The following is a 19,876-nucleotide window of genomic DNA, read 5'->3' as shown; positions in this document are numbered from 1 at the left end:
GAGCTGTTTGTTGAAATAAGCATTGAGCCTTTTTGTTCTAGCAATACCATGGGGCGTTGGCTCATATTAAATCACTTATCCATAATCCAACGAAAATTTGATTTTATTACTTTAGACCCCACTTTGTGGAATGTCACGGGATATGTTATTATTGTTATGGGATAAAAAAGAGTTAAAAATCAGACCTCCTCTTCCAAAGTGAATTTATTTCGAACCAATTGTAACTATAGAAAGTAAATAAAAGCACATTTCGTCATTTATATGATGTATGTAATACACGTAATGCTACTAATCTTTAGTATAAAACAATATGTAAATTGTAGCATAACTAAAATTGTATTATATTAAATACAAAATCCAACAGCATCGTTAAGCAGGTAAAAAAGATAAGAAAATTACAAGCTACAAAACCGGTGGCAGATTTACAACAGAAACAGAACCCTTTTCATTTTGCTCTCTTAGAATCCACCCCACCCCCATCCCATGCAAGGCATCTCACAAGGGTTTGGTTAAATCAAAAATCTTCACAGCTGCTGCAATATCACGCAGCTCTTCTATTGAAACCTTCTTCCACACTCCATCAATCATCAGTTGGCCTTTTGAACCTTCCAAAGGCACGTCGTTATGGCCATTTTCAATCTCCATATTCTCCGTGTACTGATTATCACCAGGCTCCTCTGTCTTTCTCATTTTCTTTGTATTAGGATCATCCAAGCATTCAATCGCAGAAGCAGCCTCCCGCTTGCATCCACATTTATTGGTTTCTGGGATTTCATTGTCTGATGATTTGGCAACTTCTGCTGAATCATCAACAAAATCAAGAATTGGAAGACGACCAGTGGAACCAAATGCATGGGGGAGCATACCAATGGGGCATGCTTTCCATGTTTTTGCAACTACCCATTGGCTCCCGGTATCTGTTGTGTTCATGTTATTGCCCTTTACAACTCGACGCATAATTAGTTCAAGCTTCTGAGCAGCTTTGCGAAGAGAATCTTCTTCCCTGGATAGTAGGAATCTTTCTGAATTATTGGTAGAAGGATCTGAGTGAATAATCTCTGAATCAAATACACTCAGTGAACAGAGCTTATTTAACTTTACGATGAAAGAGTTCCTTCCAATCATCTGAGCAATGACAAGAGCGGATTTCATCAGCTGATTGTTGTTGTTAGAGGACAAGAATAAACATTTATGTAGTAGTTCTTGTAGCGTTGCCTCTGGAAGACTAAATTTTCTTGAAGAGTTTTCCCCGTCAGCAGCAAGATCATTATTGTTAAGAGGCTTAAGTGTCTTCAGGTTTGCAACTATTTGTTCACACAGGTAAGATAATTGTCCAATCAAAAGAGATTCATTTGCATTTCCTGAGAGGGCATTTGCACCTGACAATAATCCGTAAAAGAAATGAGTCAATGATGAACAGGAAATTAAGCTAAAACCCATTCGACTACATGAAGCAAATGAAAATCATATAACTGAGAGAAACATAATAAAAAGATAGCACACAAATACAGATGTGGATTGGGAAAAAAAGTTAAGAATGAAACACATGTAAAACGAAAACAGCAGGATTTGAAAGAGCAGTTTACACTACTGTAGACTAAGCAAATCCTCCCAGTAAGTTAAGCTAGACAATTTTTTTTCATGTCTTTGTGCCTTCCCTTGTTAGATGAACTGGACATAACAAATACTGTAATATGACAATAATATCATTACACAATAGCTAGCAAAATAGTATGTGATAAATGATAATCCGCAAGCTGCATTCCCACATCGGTGAAAGCAAGAAACCCCCACAAACAAGGATACGATTCAGCACTCTGCTCAATAAAACACTAACGAACAGTTGAAATTTTCAGCATCCATGGCACAAATTCTTATATAGCTCCCAGTAGCTATTTTAGCAATGTCCCAAATTAACCAGTTGCTCATAAGAACAGGATCAATAGCTATCTGCGTGTTTCCAGTCTCATATAGTATAAGTGTTATCTTCAACAGAGGCATTCATGATACTCCGACAATACCAAGCACAAGAAATCATCCAAGTAAAGGAAATGCCAGAATACATCACTTACCAAGCTGATTCTTTGAGGCTCCCATAGTCTCAATCTTGTCTATAGCTGCCCTGAGAAGAGTCAGAAGCAAATCCGGTTCTCTGTTTGACAATTTCTTCAGGATTGGTTTCCAGTCATCATATGCACTGTGCATGTCAATAGTTTCATGGATTGTGAGGGCATTCTCTGAGTCCCCTGGAAAATTTGAGGAATCTACTGTCTGAAGCATAAGTTCCAAAAGCACAGATGCCACTTCTGAAGATGAGGAAGTATATAATCGAAGAATGGCCTTCATAGCTCTAGTAATCTGTTTCTTAGAACCTGAGACAAATTGTTCTGGAAAAACTCAGGACATTCAGCATTCCAGATATGCTGATAGTAAAGCACTTTGGAACAGTGTCACAGACAATATATACCCTTCAAAAAGCAAAAATCCAGTATGAACCACCTTCATGAATTAAGAAATCATACACGACTTCACAGAAAGTAACTCTATACCCTAATTACTATGTCAATGTCAATGTCAGATTTAGACTCCAGACAGAATTATAAGAATATAAACAAATAGAAAAGATGCTGAATTCAACAGTTTATGAAACCTTGACAAAATCCCAAATGGTGGCGGCTGATGACCGAACATTCCTGAAATCTGCCGTGTGAACACTTGTAAATCTCAAAGGATACACTAGTTCATCTCACTCTATCTTTCATTGAACTAACATGCTAATGTTTTTTCCTTTTTATAAATGAACTAACATGCTAATATTATCAGTGCATAAATTTGATATTGTACTGATGCTTTAATAGTCATAATGTTTTAATGCTCATTTTTCAATAAATTGTTGCAGGTCATTAAGGTGGATATAGCAAATCAGTGTAAAGTGCCAATACTTTCATGTGCAGAAGATGGGCAAAAGAAGCTCATAAAGTAGATGCAGGAACACTGTCAATGAACCATGAGGTTACAGATCTGAGGCTGAATAGAATTACCAGAAGTTTTAGAATATGGTAGATTCCCAGAAATGAAAGGGAGAAACTTGTTTCTAGCACAAAGTTGCCCAAGTCTCATTCCTGTATAAGCGAACAAAAATTATTGAAAAAAAAAACAGAAAAATAGTAAATGTATGACAGAGAAGAAAGCCAGAAAATTTGCATTAGTTATTTTTTAAGAATTGGATTAAAAAAAAAATAATCCCAGTAAGAGGTGATATGGAATGTCATAATGTCAATCAATTTCGTACAGAAAATACTTCTCACTCCCTTTCTTTATACTTGTTCTGCAATTATATCGTCTGGTTGTCATGTACTGATAACATCATCACCTTCTTGAAAGGGTGGATATTATGAAATGCAACTTTCCCTTGATAAGCCACCCATAAAATTAGCCTTCAAACCTATTTTTGAACTTCACATAAATTTACATCTAGTGGCTGACATTACTTACTGTCAACTTTGACAACTTGATGCAATAGACATGTTTTTTTTTTTGAAATATTTTTGAACTTCACACTAATTTACTTCTGGAGGTTGACATTCCTGTCAACTTTGCTGACATGATAAAATAGACATGCATTGTCACTCAAATGTTCCTAGACAACAGAAGATAAGAATTAAATATTAGTTACTATAATAACATGGTCTTTACCAGGGTAACTTTCTGCGCTAGTGGTCAATGAAGTGGGATGAAGGTCATGAGGTCTTATGTTCAAATCCCAGCGAAACAAAACACTAAGTGATTTCTTGCTCATGGTTCTCATCCCACTTCATCGATCATCAGAGTCATCATGTGGTTCAATAATCCATGAGAAATTTAATTCAAACGACGCCAATCGTGGGAAAGAGTGTCCAAGAGCTTCCATGACTTCTTTTGTACACAAAACAGTCACATCGAGATCTAAGTTCCATTTCCCATCGAGAGGTTATGATAATGGTAAAGAGTCCTATTCTTCTCCTTGGGTTATGAAATAATTCACATTTGATGAGATTTAGTAAGAGAGAACAGAATGTAAACAACAAACTTATCATGGAGCATACGATTACTTACCAGTTAGTCTCCATGTTGCCACAAAAATATCGTGTATTTGGATCAAAGTGACAGAGGCTCAACACAAATGTAGGTCAATAAAGTAAGAAAAGTAGAAGGTGCATGGTACTTGGAAAAAGAAACTGACTTCAGGTAATCAATCTACGACCTAATTTGGCATAAGAAAACAACCCTGTACAACAGAAGTTTGCAGTATATGTTGCCCTATTTTAATTTCTCCTGAAGTTGAAATTTTTTAGCTAAATTTTGGTTTATTTTAATTGATTTCCCAATTTTGGTGCATTTTAACTGCATCCCTCATTCACAAAATACCAAAACGATTTTTCTTTCTTTTTTCGTGCATTGTAGGATTAATGTATGCGTGAGAGGGGGAGGTTACGAGAACAACGGGAGTTAGTTTTGGCTTGTGATCAACACATAAGAGAGATAGTCACCACCTATGAGCAACAATTAAAGGGATGAGATCAGATTTCCAATCACTTCGAGAGAAAGTCCATGGTTTGGCCGCCTACACTGCTCAAGATTGTCATAACTACCAAGCTATGAGAAGTTTCCCACACGTGTACCCGCATTTGTTGAGCACCTCACAATCACACTGTGAGACTAATACATGGGTCTATGAGGTCGGTCAGGACAAGCACCACCATAAACAGGCATGCCAAAGGTCATGGGCAAAACCAAAAGTTCTAGGGATTGAAATAAACAAAAATTAAGCTAAAAATTGTCAACTTGAGGAGAAATTAAAATAGTTCAAAAATTAGGTGTTCACGGTATACACCCCTGCATAGCTAAGAAAAGTTCATAAAATTCAGCTATCTATTTGAGAGAGTCAACCATCTCAGCTTCTTAGCAAACATAATGTCTTACATTGTCTACTCATAGTCTTTTCAAGTGAAAAGGACCAAAGCTCAAATCCCATAAATTTAAAGTTAACACGATTTATGACAACTTAATTCTTTGAATTAGCTGCAATGCTGCATCATACATGGAATTTTTGCACCGAACATAATTTATTGGTCATACCTACAGGTGCTAAGAAAACACTACAATGTAATAGAAATCAAGCAGATTAGCAATCAGATGCAAGAAAACTGATTAATGAGTAACATCAGTTGGCAAAACCACCACAATGCAATAGGAATAAGGAAAATTCACTCACGTTTTCCCGAAGTATGTGAACTGTTAGTCTGCTTCACTTTCAAGCAGAAAGCCATCTCTAGCAGTTTATGTTTAATTTCTTTCCTCAGGTTGGCAGTTGAATCCCTTCGAATCACATTCTTTTGAGGTTCCCAATAATATGATTTCAACCAGTCAAGCGCCTGAAATTATTATCATTTAAGACATAATCCAGCTGAAACTTTCTATTTTTTCACTCTTACATATATATGAGCATGACAAGAAGATTATACATTTAATAACATCATTTGAGCAATACACAAGGTCTTTTCTAATTAGCAGCACGTGAATCAGAAAACATTAGGCCTATTCACGGACCTGGGGGACACACAATGCTCATCAAATTCACCTGTGAAAAGTGATTTGGACTATATGTTCAACCATATGGACAAAAAATGAGCCCATAGAAAAATATGGGGAAAATTAAAATGGGATTTATAATTACTCAGAAGGACGGTAAAATTATGAATTAGTCCTTTTCGTCAGTCTGATCCTAATTTGATTGCGTATTATCACTAGTCTTCATTTCCTTCCTTTGATTTATTACTTATTTTTGTTAGACAGATTTTCATCTAGCTGAATTCATTCAATGTTAATGTATAAAGGTTGTAAGAATCATGATTGATAATTGGTAGCTAGAGGCCTTTCAGTGATCCAAAAAGATTGTAGCATAATCCGTAGATCCTACAAAAGCCACAACATTAAATGGAAATTGGCACTATTCAAGAGGATCTCCATTGCAACACAATTCTACAAGGGTTTGAAGTATGTTTATTCAGTATAGCTGAGGGCTGAAAAGGGAGCATCAAGAATGGCACAAGCCTCACAGCTACATCTCTTTTTCTTTTCTGGATGGATGCCTCGTAGACACATCTATATACAGTTCCCAGAAATCAATCATCTTTTGATAACTAGAGAATGAGAAAAATCTATTGCTGAAGCAGAAGATATGCCACATGCATGTTATCGCCTGGCAGGGACATTTCTAGGCTTTCTTTCTTTCTTTTTTTTTTATTTTTTATGACAAGGTAAACCCACAGCCGCTACCCTTTGGGTGCGCACAGGGTAAAACCCCCGCTCCTATGCAATAGCTTGCAAACCACAAAGGAGAGGTAACCCGCACTAGGCAAGCCTGGTGCGACGAGCTCGACCCAGAAGGCAAACCCCTTGCTTTCGTTGGCAAGGGGTTTTGAACTTGAGACCTCCAACATGGAAGTCCCAAGCTCAAACCACTAGGCCACCCCGAAGGGTTTTCTAGGCTTTATTTCTAACCAAATATAAATTTGTACCTCCTCCAATTAGTTTTACCATTATAAACCACAATACATCTTAGTATTGATAACAGAAAATCCATTATGAATACGACCATTAATCTTAAAAAGGAATGGAACTTCAGGAGGAGTCGCAGCTTCAAGCTTTCAACTGTAAGTGAAATTTAAGAGATGTACATATTAAGCAAAAAATTATAGAGACTAAGGAAGACATTGACCTTGGTAGAGGCAAGACGGACCAACTGCAGTGAAGGAAGATCACGATGAGACCCCTCTACAAGGAAATATTAACCAATGTTAAGAAATCAGCTTTTTCACATTAGAATTAGTTAGAAAATCATAAGTCACAACAAAACAAACATTGCTAACTGATGCAAAGATCAAGCAACATATCCTATAAGCTTCTCAATTTCTTTAAGCCTACACCAGATTCAGAATATAAAGCAACATCTTGATAGCTATCTTATTTGGTCACTATATCACAAAAGCTGTAACAGAAATTTACTCTGGTCAATACTATGTATAGCTGACTTATATTAAACGATCAATAACTTCATATCAAAGTAGCAAATATGCATAAACACTCACCATGGCGAACATCAATCAGCATGCGTGGAATGCCAATAGCATTTGCTGCCTCAGCTATCGAAATTTCGGCCTTCTTTCGAGTCTTCTCAACAACACCATTTACAAGCCTGAAAAGTAGTTACCATTGTTATGCTGATTTTGCTTGCTAAAAATACAAGCACATCCGCACACGGCTGCTATCCTAAAGTTCAACCATTTAAATCACAGTACCTCACAGATAAAGAGGGAAAAGATGAAATGTTGAAAATGAATAAACTGAAGCTTAAAGAAGGGAATCTCAACCAAAGTAACAGTCTCAGTGTTCATCCAATTGTGTTTTCATATTAATTAAAATAACACTACCAAGGACATTGGGAGAAGCATCACATGCGAAGATCTGCAGCAACAAGGAAGCTGCAGAAAACATCGCTAATTGTGTCTTTTTTTCTACTATATGGAATGAAAAATATAGAAGATATTATAGTGTAAATAACATCACAACTTATTGATGGTGCAGTTGTATTAACACAAGTAATACAACTTAAGTGGAAAAAAAGTCATTCTCATAAGCCATACAAATGGAGGGAATTTTGAAACAAAAAAAAAGGAAGTAGTAACAAATGTACCTCATAATTGCCATACAATATAGCATTGAAAGCATTTCTTCTGACTGCAGAGCATTTCCACCTAGGTCCTTCCTGCAAAAAGTAGCAAGAAAAAGGTTCACTGTAAGAAATCCAAGCGAAAAACATAAATGATAGCTCAACATAGCAATTTAATAAATAATTGAATATCTACAAACAAAAAAATCAATAAAGGATCACCTGAAAAAAGGATCTTTCTGTTGAATCTCTATAATTGAAGCCGTAACATCCACTGCGACAGGAATGCATCCTCTGCTCCTCCAGGTCGATATCTAATATCCAAAAAAATAATAAGTATCCATTCAGTTTTATCGGAAGGAAGAAAAAAAAAAGTTTTGTTTTGGACGTTACCCTTTGAAGAGCAAAAGCAACAGATTGAGGAGAAGAAGAGAAAAGGGAATCTCGAATAGAGTTCCATTCATCCCAGCTTATCCATGGCACCAATTTGAGAGCTAGAGAGTTGCCTTCCACAGTTTCGTCAGCTGATGGTTCGATAAACCCTAACAGAGACTCCATTGTAGAGGTTGGGAAGTTAGAACAAGGGTTTAAGGGATATATGTGAGTTTTAGTCCTTAAAGTTCATCAATATTGAACACATACAGCCATAGACGAAAAGTTACCTTAAAATTTTCTTTTCAATTTGATTTTATTTATTATTTAATAATCATATTTCATCTTTTATCTACCTTTTCGTTCTGGCTCTACCCGCACCCTATTTTTCTTGTAGGTTTATCATCCAAATTATAAACATGTAACGATAGAAAAGAGACAATTTATCCAAATATTGTATTCATTAAATTAATATAGTACAACACAATACAATACATTATGAAACAATACGTAACAACCATCCAAGCAAAATGTTAATCCAAATATACTAATATTATACATTAACACAAATGTACTCTTAATTTTGATGGAGAAATACATGTAAAGTTGATAATCAAACTCCAAAGCTTATGAAAACTCAGTCTTCTCAATCAATTATTTCTCTTTTCTATGTTTTGTAAATTTCGATGGCCTACGTAATTATATTTTGATTTAATAATTAATAACAAGTTAAATTCTATACATGTGTGAGGAAGTGGGAACCAACTACCCGTAAAGATGGAGAAGGAAAGTTACATGGCAACTCTCAACTATCCATAAAGATGGGAGTTACTTGGTAGTTTTAAAACTACTCACCATCTCCACCACTCACAATGATGGAAAGTGGGAATAACATTAAAAAATTCTCTAGTTTAAAAGGGTCTTCTCTCTGCTATAAAGTATAGTCTTATCCATCAAAGGTATTCATAAAGTGTAAGGCAAGAGAGAGAAACAACTTCTGAAGAACAATAAAGAAAAGACTTTCGCTCAATTCAAGTCAAGATTCTTGAAGAACACCATACATGATTCGGGTATGTGTTCTTTGATTGAATTATTACATTTATATATATGTGAAAATCATATAATTCTATGATCATGAATAATTGATAAGATTTATGAATGTTTAGATTGTTTATGTCTTCACAATCCCTTAAATCCTTACATGTGGTATCTAGAGTCTTGTTTAAGAACCAATGATTTTCCATTAATATTAATGTTTCTCCTAATTTTGTGAACCCTAATTATGTAAATTAGGGATTAAAATTATCTATTAGTAGTTTACTATGATTTGATGTCTACACTATTTCGGCATGATTTGGTATTTTAAAGAAACTCTATGTTTACTTTAAATTTATGCGTCATATACACCCTCTAGCTTCTAAGAGTTTCAACTAAAGACACATACAGTTATGCGAAACATATAACTTCCTTGACTAGAAAAGAGTATTATAAATCTATAGGTTTAGAATCCAACATGAGAGTGTTTATAATAGCATGACTTGCTTTCAAGTATCATATAAAACAAACAAAATTATAATACCGACCTTCTGAAGTCGGTAAAATTTAAAATTTATATAATTAAATTATTTTTCATTAAAATGTGTATATAGTGACTGCAATAAGTCAATATTTTTACTTTTATTTAATTAGTTTCCACCTTATATAAAATAAAAAATAAATTAATGTAAGATATCAACCTCCAGAGGTCGCTATTATTTAATCTTTCATTAAATTTATATGTAATACCGACCTCCGGAGGTTGGTATGTTTTGTTTATACGTAATCTAATTATTTATAATAAAAACGACATTTAGAGGTCATTTTTGAAAAAAATATATTATATTTATTAATCATTATTTTTCTATTGTGTATAAGACTAATATTTTCATTTTACGCTATTTCTTTGAAAGTTTAATAATTGTATATTTTTATTAAAAAAATAAAATTCATGGAGTAATAAAGAATCACTTACAATTTATATTCAGAGTATGGAATAGCGTTGGTATCAATTGAGAGGTAAATACGATGTGATACTTGTAGAGAAGTCACAGTAAATCAAGTTTTATATATGTTAATGATTCGTCGATCCTTGAATTATGTCTTGTCTTGTTTAAAATGGACAACAAAACACAGATAAATCATTGACTTTAGGTGGTAATACATATATACTCGTGAGGTATTGTACAAATTAAGTTCTATCAATATATGTACGTCCGAACTTGAATGGATGTTTTTGTAGTGATCATGTCGAAGGCAAAAAGCTAAACGACAATTCATTAGAGACGGATGAAATAAGTTGATTTTCGAAGATTATATTCATCGAGCTGTGTTAAACCAAATGATCATATATATATATTTATTATTTTAATTAATAAAATCGACCTCAAGATGTCGGTTCATATTAAAATAAATTAATAAACATCGACCTCTAGAAGTCAATCTATTTAAATTATTATTTTATTTAAATAATATCGACTTCACGATGTCGATATTTATTAAATATTTTTAATAATTTGAATTGACAAAACCAACTTCAAGATATCGATATATTAATATAGATAATTATTTTTAAAAATACCAACAATTACCACTTATTTTTAGAAAAAAAGAATGATAATTATTTTCCTATTTCTCTCAAAATCCTAAGTCACCTCTCTCAGCCCTAGCTCGCAGAACAACACCTTTCTCACCCTAAGAGCCATCGCGCCACCCCACCCCACCCCACATCGTTGATCAGCAACGCAGGTCACAACTGTCGCATGTATGTATTTATTAATTTTCGAAAATCCTACTTATATTTATGTATATTACAATTTGCACTTTGTAGAGAAAGAAAGGAACTTGTGAGTTCTAACACATATTCCTATTTTACACTAAACATGCATTGATTTATACACTGGTAAAGTTTGGAGCTAATGTGATTTTACTTTCGAATCATAGTGAAGCATTTGTATCTCAATTAAGTATTCTTAATTTGTACTCCCTCTGTCCCAATTTATGTGACTTACTTTCCTTTTTAGTCAGTCTAAAAAAGAATGACACATTTCTATATTAAGTAACAATTTAACTATAAAATGTCTATTTTACCCTTAATGAAATGATTTACAGTCACACAAATTTCTGTCATTCATTTTGGACCACAAGTTTTAAAAGTCTTCCTTTCTTTCTTAAACTCCGTGTCGAGTCAAACTACCTCATATAAAATGGGATAGAGAGAGTATGATCTATGTAGTAGGCCAAATAAAAGGTGAAGTTACAGGAAGTAGTATTTTCCTACCATGGATTTAGATAGGACGTATAGTGCTGAGATGATCCAATAATATGCTGCATTTTCTCTTAGATATCTAAGCTTTGCTATCTATCTGTTGTTAAACTGGTTTTTTTAAAGAAAAAGTTTCACAACTATAGAATGTACTAAATTTGGTGTACAAAATTTTAAGTTCAGGGGTACAATCGAATTAAAGGTCCAATCTTTGACGGGACAATGAATTAAGGGTTATAAAAAAGTTTCAAAATTAGGGATTGGTGACTCAAGTCTTAATTATTGAGTAGGGTGATAATTTTAAATTAAGAATTAAGGGTTGAATTTTTCATCCCTAAGTTTTTTATTTTACAGTTCAGTCCATCTTATATAAAACCCTAAATAATAAGAAATTGAGGGGAAAAAAGGGTACCAACGGCTCACTTTTACCTTTTTCTCTCTTGCTTATTCTTCCATTGTTGGGAACCATTGTTGCTGCTCTTCTTCTTCATTCTTCTTCTCCACCATCATTTTTCTTCTTCTTCTTCACCATCTTTTTCTGGTTGTGCATCATTTTTTCTTCTTCAGTTGATATTCACATTGTACTGCTGCTTTAAGATCAATTTTCATTCATATATCATTAAGCATTACATCATAGGTGATTTTGGTAAGTAAACTAATGATTTTTACTCTAATTTTTCATTTTGGTAGTTTGAATGTTTCTTCAAAAATTTACAACCGCGTACCCAACAGGTAAGTCATCTATTGCAACAGATAGATTACATGTTGGATACATATTACAATACCATGTCAAGCTGAGACTGAACCAGAAGTTTGTCCCAACATATAAGTCATTTATTGCAACCGATGAGTCATCAGCTGTACCAGATGACTCATCTGTCGCAACAGAGGGCTTACCTGTTGGATACATATTACAGTATCAAGCCAAGCTGGGAAAGAACCAGAAGCTTGTCACAACATATAAGTCATTTATTGTAACATATGAGTCATCTGCTGCATCAGACGACTCATCTGTTTCAACAAATGGCTTACCCATTGGATACATGTTACAGTGTCAGGCCAAACTAGGACAAAACCAAAAATTTGTTGCAACAGATGACTCATTTGTTACAACAATTGACTTACATGTTGGATAAACTTCTAGTTCTGGACATGTATCCAACAAGTGAATCATTAATTGCAACAAGTGAATCATTTGCTGCAATGGATGACTTGTTGCAATAGATGATTGACTTGTTGGGACAATGATTGTGCATATGATTTTTAACTGTATATTGCCACTCAACTTTACTATACAATCATTATTAAATATTTTTAATAAATTCCTTTAGGTACCATTAATGGAAGAATCAATAACAATAGTTGTTGATTGTTATGATGAATTGATTGAGAAAAACAATCGATTTATTTGGCGTTGGAAGGATGGTGACATGTCAGAGTCAGTATTGATGACCGTCCAAAGGGATATTTTGTATAATGATTTTGTGAACTCAATCATTAGCTATTGTGAACTAAATTGTCAACCAAATGATCTTGTCATCAGTTACATGCACAAGTCTTTTGAAAATCAGAGGGTCATACTTTTTAAGATAAGCAATCAACTTCGTTTGCATGCTTATCTGAGTGATGCAACTAGGTCCGTTTTAAGGGTGTACGTTGTTGAAAAATTGATAGAGAATGAAAATGTAGAACAAGACCAAGAAAATCTGTTAAATGATGAATTAAATGGGATGAACATGAATATTTCAGATGATGAGATTGGACATGATGTTGAGGAGGACCAAACACCTACTCCCATTGTTGATATAAGGGGCAGTTCTCAGTTAAAATAGTTGAACAATATTCAAAATGATGAGACAGGTTTTTACATAGGAATGACATTCAAGAACAAAAAAGAACTAGTCACTTCTAACAAGAAAAAAATAAGTGTTCAATATGTAAAAATATTGGATACAAGAGAACAACATGCCCGGTTCGAAATGCTCCATAATTATTGTAATAGTGAAATAGTTATTTTGTACTTAGTTATGAATCTGATAATTTTAACTCATTTTGGTTAATTGTGTATGTTCATATTAATTATATAAAATATATTAGTTATGCTCATATGTTGCAACAAATTATGCATATTTTGCATTAGATGTATTATCTAGTGCATTATTTATTGCAATAGATAACCCATCTATTGAAAATAATCAAATAAATATGATCATCTGTTGCAACAATTATAGGAATCTGTTACAACAAATATCTAATATGTATTATCTGTTGCAATAGATGACTCATCCATTGAAAATAATCAAGTATATATGCTCATCTGTTGCAATGTATGATTCCTCTGTTGCAACATATGAGCATCAGTTGCAACAGATAAGCATATATGTTTGATAATTTTCAATCGACTCTAGATATATTTGATATGAAATGCTTCATTAACCCATAATTAGTGATAAATAAAGTTAATTAATTATAATTACCTTTTAATTAATAAGTTGAATTGCATTTTCAATGTATTGTAGAGTAATTACATGATCAAGTAATTGTATTCTTCTTAAATAAAGTGATCAATTGATTATTTTGATATGAAATGCTTCATTATCCCATAATTAATGATAAATAAAGTTATTTAATTATAATTACCTTTTAATTAATAAGTTAAATTACATTTTTCAATGTATTGTAGAGTAATTACATGATCAAGCAACTGTATTCGTCTTAAATAAAGTGATCAATTGATTATTTTGATATGAAATGATTCATTTGCCCAAAATTAGTGATAAATAAAGCTATTTAATTATAATTATCTTTCAATTATAAGTTTAATTATAATCTTAATGCAATATAGAGTAATTACATGATCAGCTGACTGTATTCATCTTAAATAAAGTGATCAATTGATTATTTTGATATGAAAATGCTTCATTAACCCATAATTAGTGATAAATAAACTTATTTAATTATAATTACCTTTTAATTAATAAAGTTCAATGACATTTTTCGATGCATTATAGAGTAATTACATGATCAACTAACTGTATTCGTCTTAAATAAAATGATCAATTGATTATTTTGATATGAATTACTTCATTTACCCATAATTAGTGATAAATAAACTTATTTAATTATAATTATCTTTCAATTAATAAGTTCAATTACATTTTTGATGCATTATAAAGTAATTACATGATTAGCTAACTGTATTCGTCTTAAATAAAGTGATCAATTGATTATTTTGATATGAAATGCTTATTTAACCCATAATTAGTGATAAATGAAGTTCAATTATAAGTTCAAATACAAATAGATAACCCATCTGTTGCAATAGATAACTCATCTGCTGAAAATAATCAACTAAGTATGATCATTTGTTGCAACAAATATAGAAATATGTTGCAACAAATGTCTAATATGTATTATCTGTTTCAATAGATGACCTATCCGTTGAAAATAATTAAGTGTATATGCTCATCTGTTGCAATGGATAATTCATTTGTTGCAATAGATGAGTTGCAACAGATTATAACCTGCTGCAACATCTGTTTCAATAGTATAATTTAACATTTTACAAATTTAAGAATAAAATAGAATTCATGATAAAATAACTGAACATCTATATAATATAAAATATTGTCATCGGCAATTACAAAATATGATTAACTAAATATGATAAGTGTTCATGAATTACAATTCGTATAAAATTCTTCAGCTTACAAAATAGAATTCATAATAAAATAACTGGACATCTATTAAATATAAAATATTGTCATCAACCATTACAAAATATCAGGTTCTTCACCTTACAAAATATGACTTTAGCAACCCATACCCTCTACAACTTCTGCTGCTCTTCTATGGCTCCTGAAGATGACTCAACATTGCAAAGAAGAGGAGTAGTTGCAATTTGTTGTCTCTTTTTCATATTTGATAATATCTTGGAAATTGATTTTCTCCTCTTCTTAATCTTCAATGGTGTGAATGGCTCAGAAATTTTTCTTGATGGAATAACACCTCTCTTTTATATCAAATCCTTAACAACACTAGTAAGAGCATCAAAAGACTTCTTCACATCTTCACCAGTAGATATTAACTGAGCCTCTTTGTTCTTGCATTCTTCACATTTACATGCAGAACATGAGATAAAAGAAGGAGCAAAATATGTGTTATGTCCACTGAAAGGGGTGAATCCACCATATATACCACCAACATCATCAACATGCTCACCACCACTTTTAGCACCAGCATCACCAATATCAACACCAACATCTATTGCAACATCATCAGCATCACTAGAAGCAATATGTGCTTCACTTTTGATCGTTGTTGATCCAGCCAATTCTTTTTTTATCAGACTCACTGTTGGGTCTGATTTTGTGTTAATAATTCCTAGAGTTAAAAAGAATGACATTTGCAACTCTTGCTCTGTGGGGACAAGCCATGAATGTACAATCTATAAACAAAAGTAGTTTATATTAAAACTAATCTATAAATTATAATAGATAAAATATTTATTGTAATATTTACAGATATATTTTATTTTTAACAGATGAGCAACAGATAGAGCATCTATTGGAAGAAAGCAAAACAGTAGCAAATGATCAAGTTTTCTTACAACAGATAACTCATTTGTTGCAGCAAATAGGTCATCTGTGGAAAGTAGGTAAAACAGTAACAAGCTATTGAGATAATCCACTTGTTGCAACAAATAACCCATCTGTTGTAACAAATAGGCCATCTAGTGCAACAGAGGAGGCCCCAATGTAGCTAATTTCAAAAGATAAATATAAGATCAACTTTTATCAGAACTAGGACATTTCATATACTTATATTGTCTAGGCATTACAAGGTTCAACAAAAAAGTGCATGTTGAATTCTTTACTTACTTCAGCCATAAAATCAAACTAGCACCTTTTCAGTTAAAACCTTATTTAGAGCAAGAAGTCTAACTCCCAAAACTTACCCTTTTTTTCTTTTTTTCTCATAGTGATGTTTGGATCAGCTTGCATCTCAACAAAGTATCCATTACTAAGTTCAATCACTTTGCCTAGTTTGTCTATACAGATGAAGCATGACATCAAGCTTGCTAATTTATCCAACAAGGAGAAGACACAAAGTAATAGCCCTTAGTTACACAACCATGTAAATAGTTATGGGAAGCAAAGTTATGATTTTGTATCATATTAGTACATATTAAGCCAAGAATAACAGTTGCAATGGAAGATCAGAAATGAATAGAACAAAAAAAATCAATCTTTATCATCCCAAAAGCAAAATACAACAAAAACAAAAACAAATGTAAGATTAAGAAAAGAGGAATGAACAAGAAAGCAGGGACACCTTTTCTTTCTTTCCTTTCTTGAGTGTTCTAACCTCCACCTTCCACTCATCAGGAACCCAATTGGGCAAACCCCTTTTCTTCCCTATCCCACCTAAATTATCAACTAACCCCACTAATCCAAATCAATCTCCAAGTACCCTAAAAAACAAAAAAAAAACAAAAAAAAATCAAATCTTGCCAAAAACTGTCGTAAAGCATAGGGTGGGGTTAGTCGATTTGCTCTTCCTAGAACAATCAGTTGGTCCATTCCTAAAGCATAAACAAACAAAAGCTTCATTGTCTCAACATGAATCGCACAAAACCTGGGCAGTTCTTGAGGGAAGAGTATATGCAAATTGTAAAGACTAATAAAAAAAAAAACTAAAAAGCCCTAATTTTTTTCAAAAATATAAAGCTTTACCTGCAAATTGTTGTTCCTTTGGATGGTTAGAATAGAAGAATCGAAAGTTCAAAGTACGGCCGTTGGAAGTTGAAAGTTGCCAGAGAAATTGATTGTCCCGATCGAAGCAATTTTTATTTTTTGGGAAGTATGAAAAGTTTTTACAGCGAGAGAGAGGAAAACGTTTGAGAGAGGGAGTGGAAAGTTTGTTTATTTAGTGGGGGATTGTTTTGTATTTTTAAAAAGATTATAAGTTTTGAAAATGTTAATTGCGCCCACAATTAACTTAATTTAGTATTTAAGTATGTTTGACCTTTTGTTGGTCAATATAGTCACCAATAGTTAATTCAAAACTTAAAGGATACCTTTCCTTCAATTTTCTCATCTTTGACGCCATGGAGCCAACTGTCGCCAACCCTTCTATATCCATCCCTAATTAAATAAAGTCGAGGTATTTTTTCCTCCAAAAGTTTTATTATTGTATATATTAGATTTCTTTTATTCAATGTACAACACTTGCATTTTGCTTATGTTTGTTTGTTTGAATTTTTATATTAGGTTTGTTTGAATTTTTATAGTGTTCTTTAGTGATAATGTGTTTGCTTTAGCATAAGTGACAACATTAGTTGATCTTATTGATGACAAAATTGATTTTCTTGCAAGATCGATTTGTGTCTATCTAGTGTTGACACTTAACTTTAATTTGGTGATAATGTGTTTGTTTAGCATAAGTACCAACACTAGTTGATCCTATTGATGACAAAATTGATTTTGTTGCAAGATCGATTTGTCCATCTAGTGTTGACACTTAGCTTTAATTTGGTGCTAATGTGTTTGTTTAGCATAAGTACCAACACTAGTTGATCCTATTGATGAAAAAATTAATTTTCTTGCAAGATTGATTTGTGTCCATATGGTTTTGACACTTAGCTTTAAATTTAGAAATAATATATTTGTTGAGCATAAGTACCAACACTAGTTGATCCTATTGATGAAAAAATTAATTTTCTTGCAAGATCGATTTGTGTCCATCTAGTGTTGACACTTAGCTTTAATTTAGGAATAATGTGTTTATTAATCATAACCAACACTAGTTGATCCTATTGATGACAAAATTAATTTTCTTGCAAGATCGATTTGTGTCTAACTAGTGTTGACACTTAGCTTTAATTTAGGAAGAAAATGTTTTTTGAGCATAAGTACCAACACTAATTGATCCTATAGATGACAAAATTGATTTTCTTACAAGATCGATTTGTGTCCATCTAGTGTTGATACTAAGATTTAATTTAGGAATAATGTGTTTGTTAAGAATAAGTATCAACACTAGCTGATCCTATTGATGATGTTCATCTAGTGTTGAACAAAGTGTAGTTGTTTGTCTTGTCCTAGACTTTGATTTAGTTGTTTGAATTAATTTAAAACTAGTTAAAGTTAATGTAGTTTAGTTGTTGAAATAAGTTCAAATAAATAAAGTGGTTTAGTTGGTGGATTTAGTTATTGTAATTAATTCCAAACTAGTTAGAATTAAAGCAGGGGAATAAGAAGTTACTGACATGGCCGTACATAATAATCTGCCCCCAAACCAATAAACCGTTAATTTAAAAATTTTAATCCGTTCCCCAACTATTTATTCTATAAGCCAATACCAATAAGCCAATATTGCGATTGACTTATCGGTTACGGTTCAGTTTTGAACACCCCAACCCTTTCAGACCGATTAAGAAAATTTTAAGGAAAACAAACAAACAAACACACTTAATGACCTACTGTCTGAACCATTCAGATTCAGACTTTCATTAAATGCAAACAAATGAGGCCGTAGTGTGTCGGGTAATTTCTATCTTTTTAATCTATTTCTGATATTTGGGTTACTTTTGAAAAATTTGAAGGATCAAAGCTGCTCAAAATAAATTTAAAATACTATTTTAGACTTACTCCGAAACATAAGGACCATGTTGCCATTTTCTCTAATTCACATTGTACGGTTCCAAACATATAAAAAAAAAATCAAATACAAATGAAATGAAAATCTGTTTAATTACCGTTGTACAGTTTCGGCAATCGAAAACCCTAAGCCCTCATTTCAAATTCTCTCTTCTTCTCAATTATCAGATGCACTATCTACGATACCAGTTGATAATTGATTCAATTTCTCAGTGAATCATGATGGGTATTCGCAAATTTTGTAGACAACTTCACACATTATCTCGTGAATTTGGCCCCAGCGAGACGTTGAAGAGGAAGGTTGCTGAATTGAAGGTGAAGAAGAAATGGAAAGATCCTCGGAAGAATCAGTTATTTGTTCAGGTTCCTGATTCAAGATCATTCCTTGATACTGCTACTATGCCCATGATACTCACTGTTGTTGGGACCGCACTTTTCGCAAAGCTCCTCATGATGGTATGATACTCAATTGCAGTTTGTGTAAAGTTCTGTTTTAGTAATTGGATGAAATTGGAATGATCTTAGAAATGGACAAACCCCTAATATATATATTCATTTGTTCGTTGTGATTCTGGTGGATTGTAATAGTGAGTAGAAGAGAAACTTGGGGACATTGATACTTGACAAGGTTTAAATGTTGCTTCATAGGTGGAGTGACCTGATGGTTTCATTGATATTCATAATCTTAATAGGAGAATTACTTTAGTGCTGTAATGTACCAAAGAAATGGTATCTCGATATAGAACTGCTTATAGACTGTAGAATATCTTTGTTTTTCTTGGTTTGAATTAATGGGACTTATTTCTATTTACATTCATTATAAAATTTTAT

The 19,876-nt window shown here is 32.8% G+C and overlaps 2 protein-coding genes across 3 annotated transcripts in view; one reads left to right on the top strand and one right to left on the bottom strand.

Moving 5' to 3' along the window:
* Positions 1-317: 317 nt before the first annotated feature.
* On the bottom strand, positions 318-8,351 carry LOC102599960 (uncharacterized). Of its 2 annotated transcripts, none has more exons than XM_006357591.2 (9): positions 8,105-8,351; positions 7,934-8,025; positions 7,736-7,807; positions 7,131-7,237; positions 6,761-6,816; positions 5,255-5,414; positions 3,042-3,122; positions 2,073-2,387; positions 318-1,379 (listed from the first exon to the last, which is right to left on the bottom strand). In XM_006357591.2, the coding sequence occupies exons 1-9, from the start codon at positions 8,267-8,269 to the stop codon at positions 496-498; spliced, it is 1,932 nt and encodes a 643-aa protein (XP_006357653.1). In that variant the 5' UTR covers positions 8,270-8,351; the 3' UTR covers positions 318-495. The 2 variants fall into 2 exon arrangements, with proteins under 2 accessions (XP_006357653.1, XP_006357654.1); XM_006357592.2 differs by having other exon boundaries at positions 2,073-2,372.
* A 10,772-nt stretch (positions 8,352-19,123) lies between these two features.
* The window catches only part of LOC102599632 (uncharacterized), a 12,120-nt gene continuing 11,367 nt past the window's right edge, over positions 19,124-19,876 (top strand). Inside the window, exon 1 of the mRNA XM_006357590.2 lies at positions 19,124-19,501. Coding sequence (XP_006357652.1) covers positions 19,265-19,501 — 237 coding nt within the window. The 5' untranslated portion in view covers positions 19,124-19,264. The remainder of the gene's footprint in view (positions 19,502-19,876) is intronic.

This window comes from Solanum tuberosum, unplaced genomic scaffold, assembly GCF_000226075.1.
Source record: "Solanum tuberosum cultivar DM 1-3 516 R44 unplaced genomic scaffold, SolTub_3.0 scf00251, whole genome shotgun sequence".
Taxonomy (NCBI): Eukaryota; Viridiplantae; Streptophyta; class Magnoliopsida; order Solanales; family Solanaceae; genus Solanum; species Solanum tuberosum.
The sequence above is the reverse complement of the archived record's forward strand: the minus strand, read 5'-3'. Positions and strand labels throughout refer to the sequence as shown.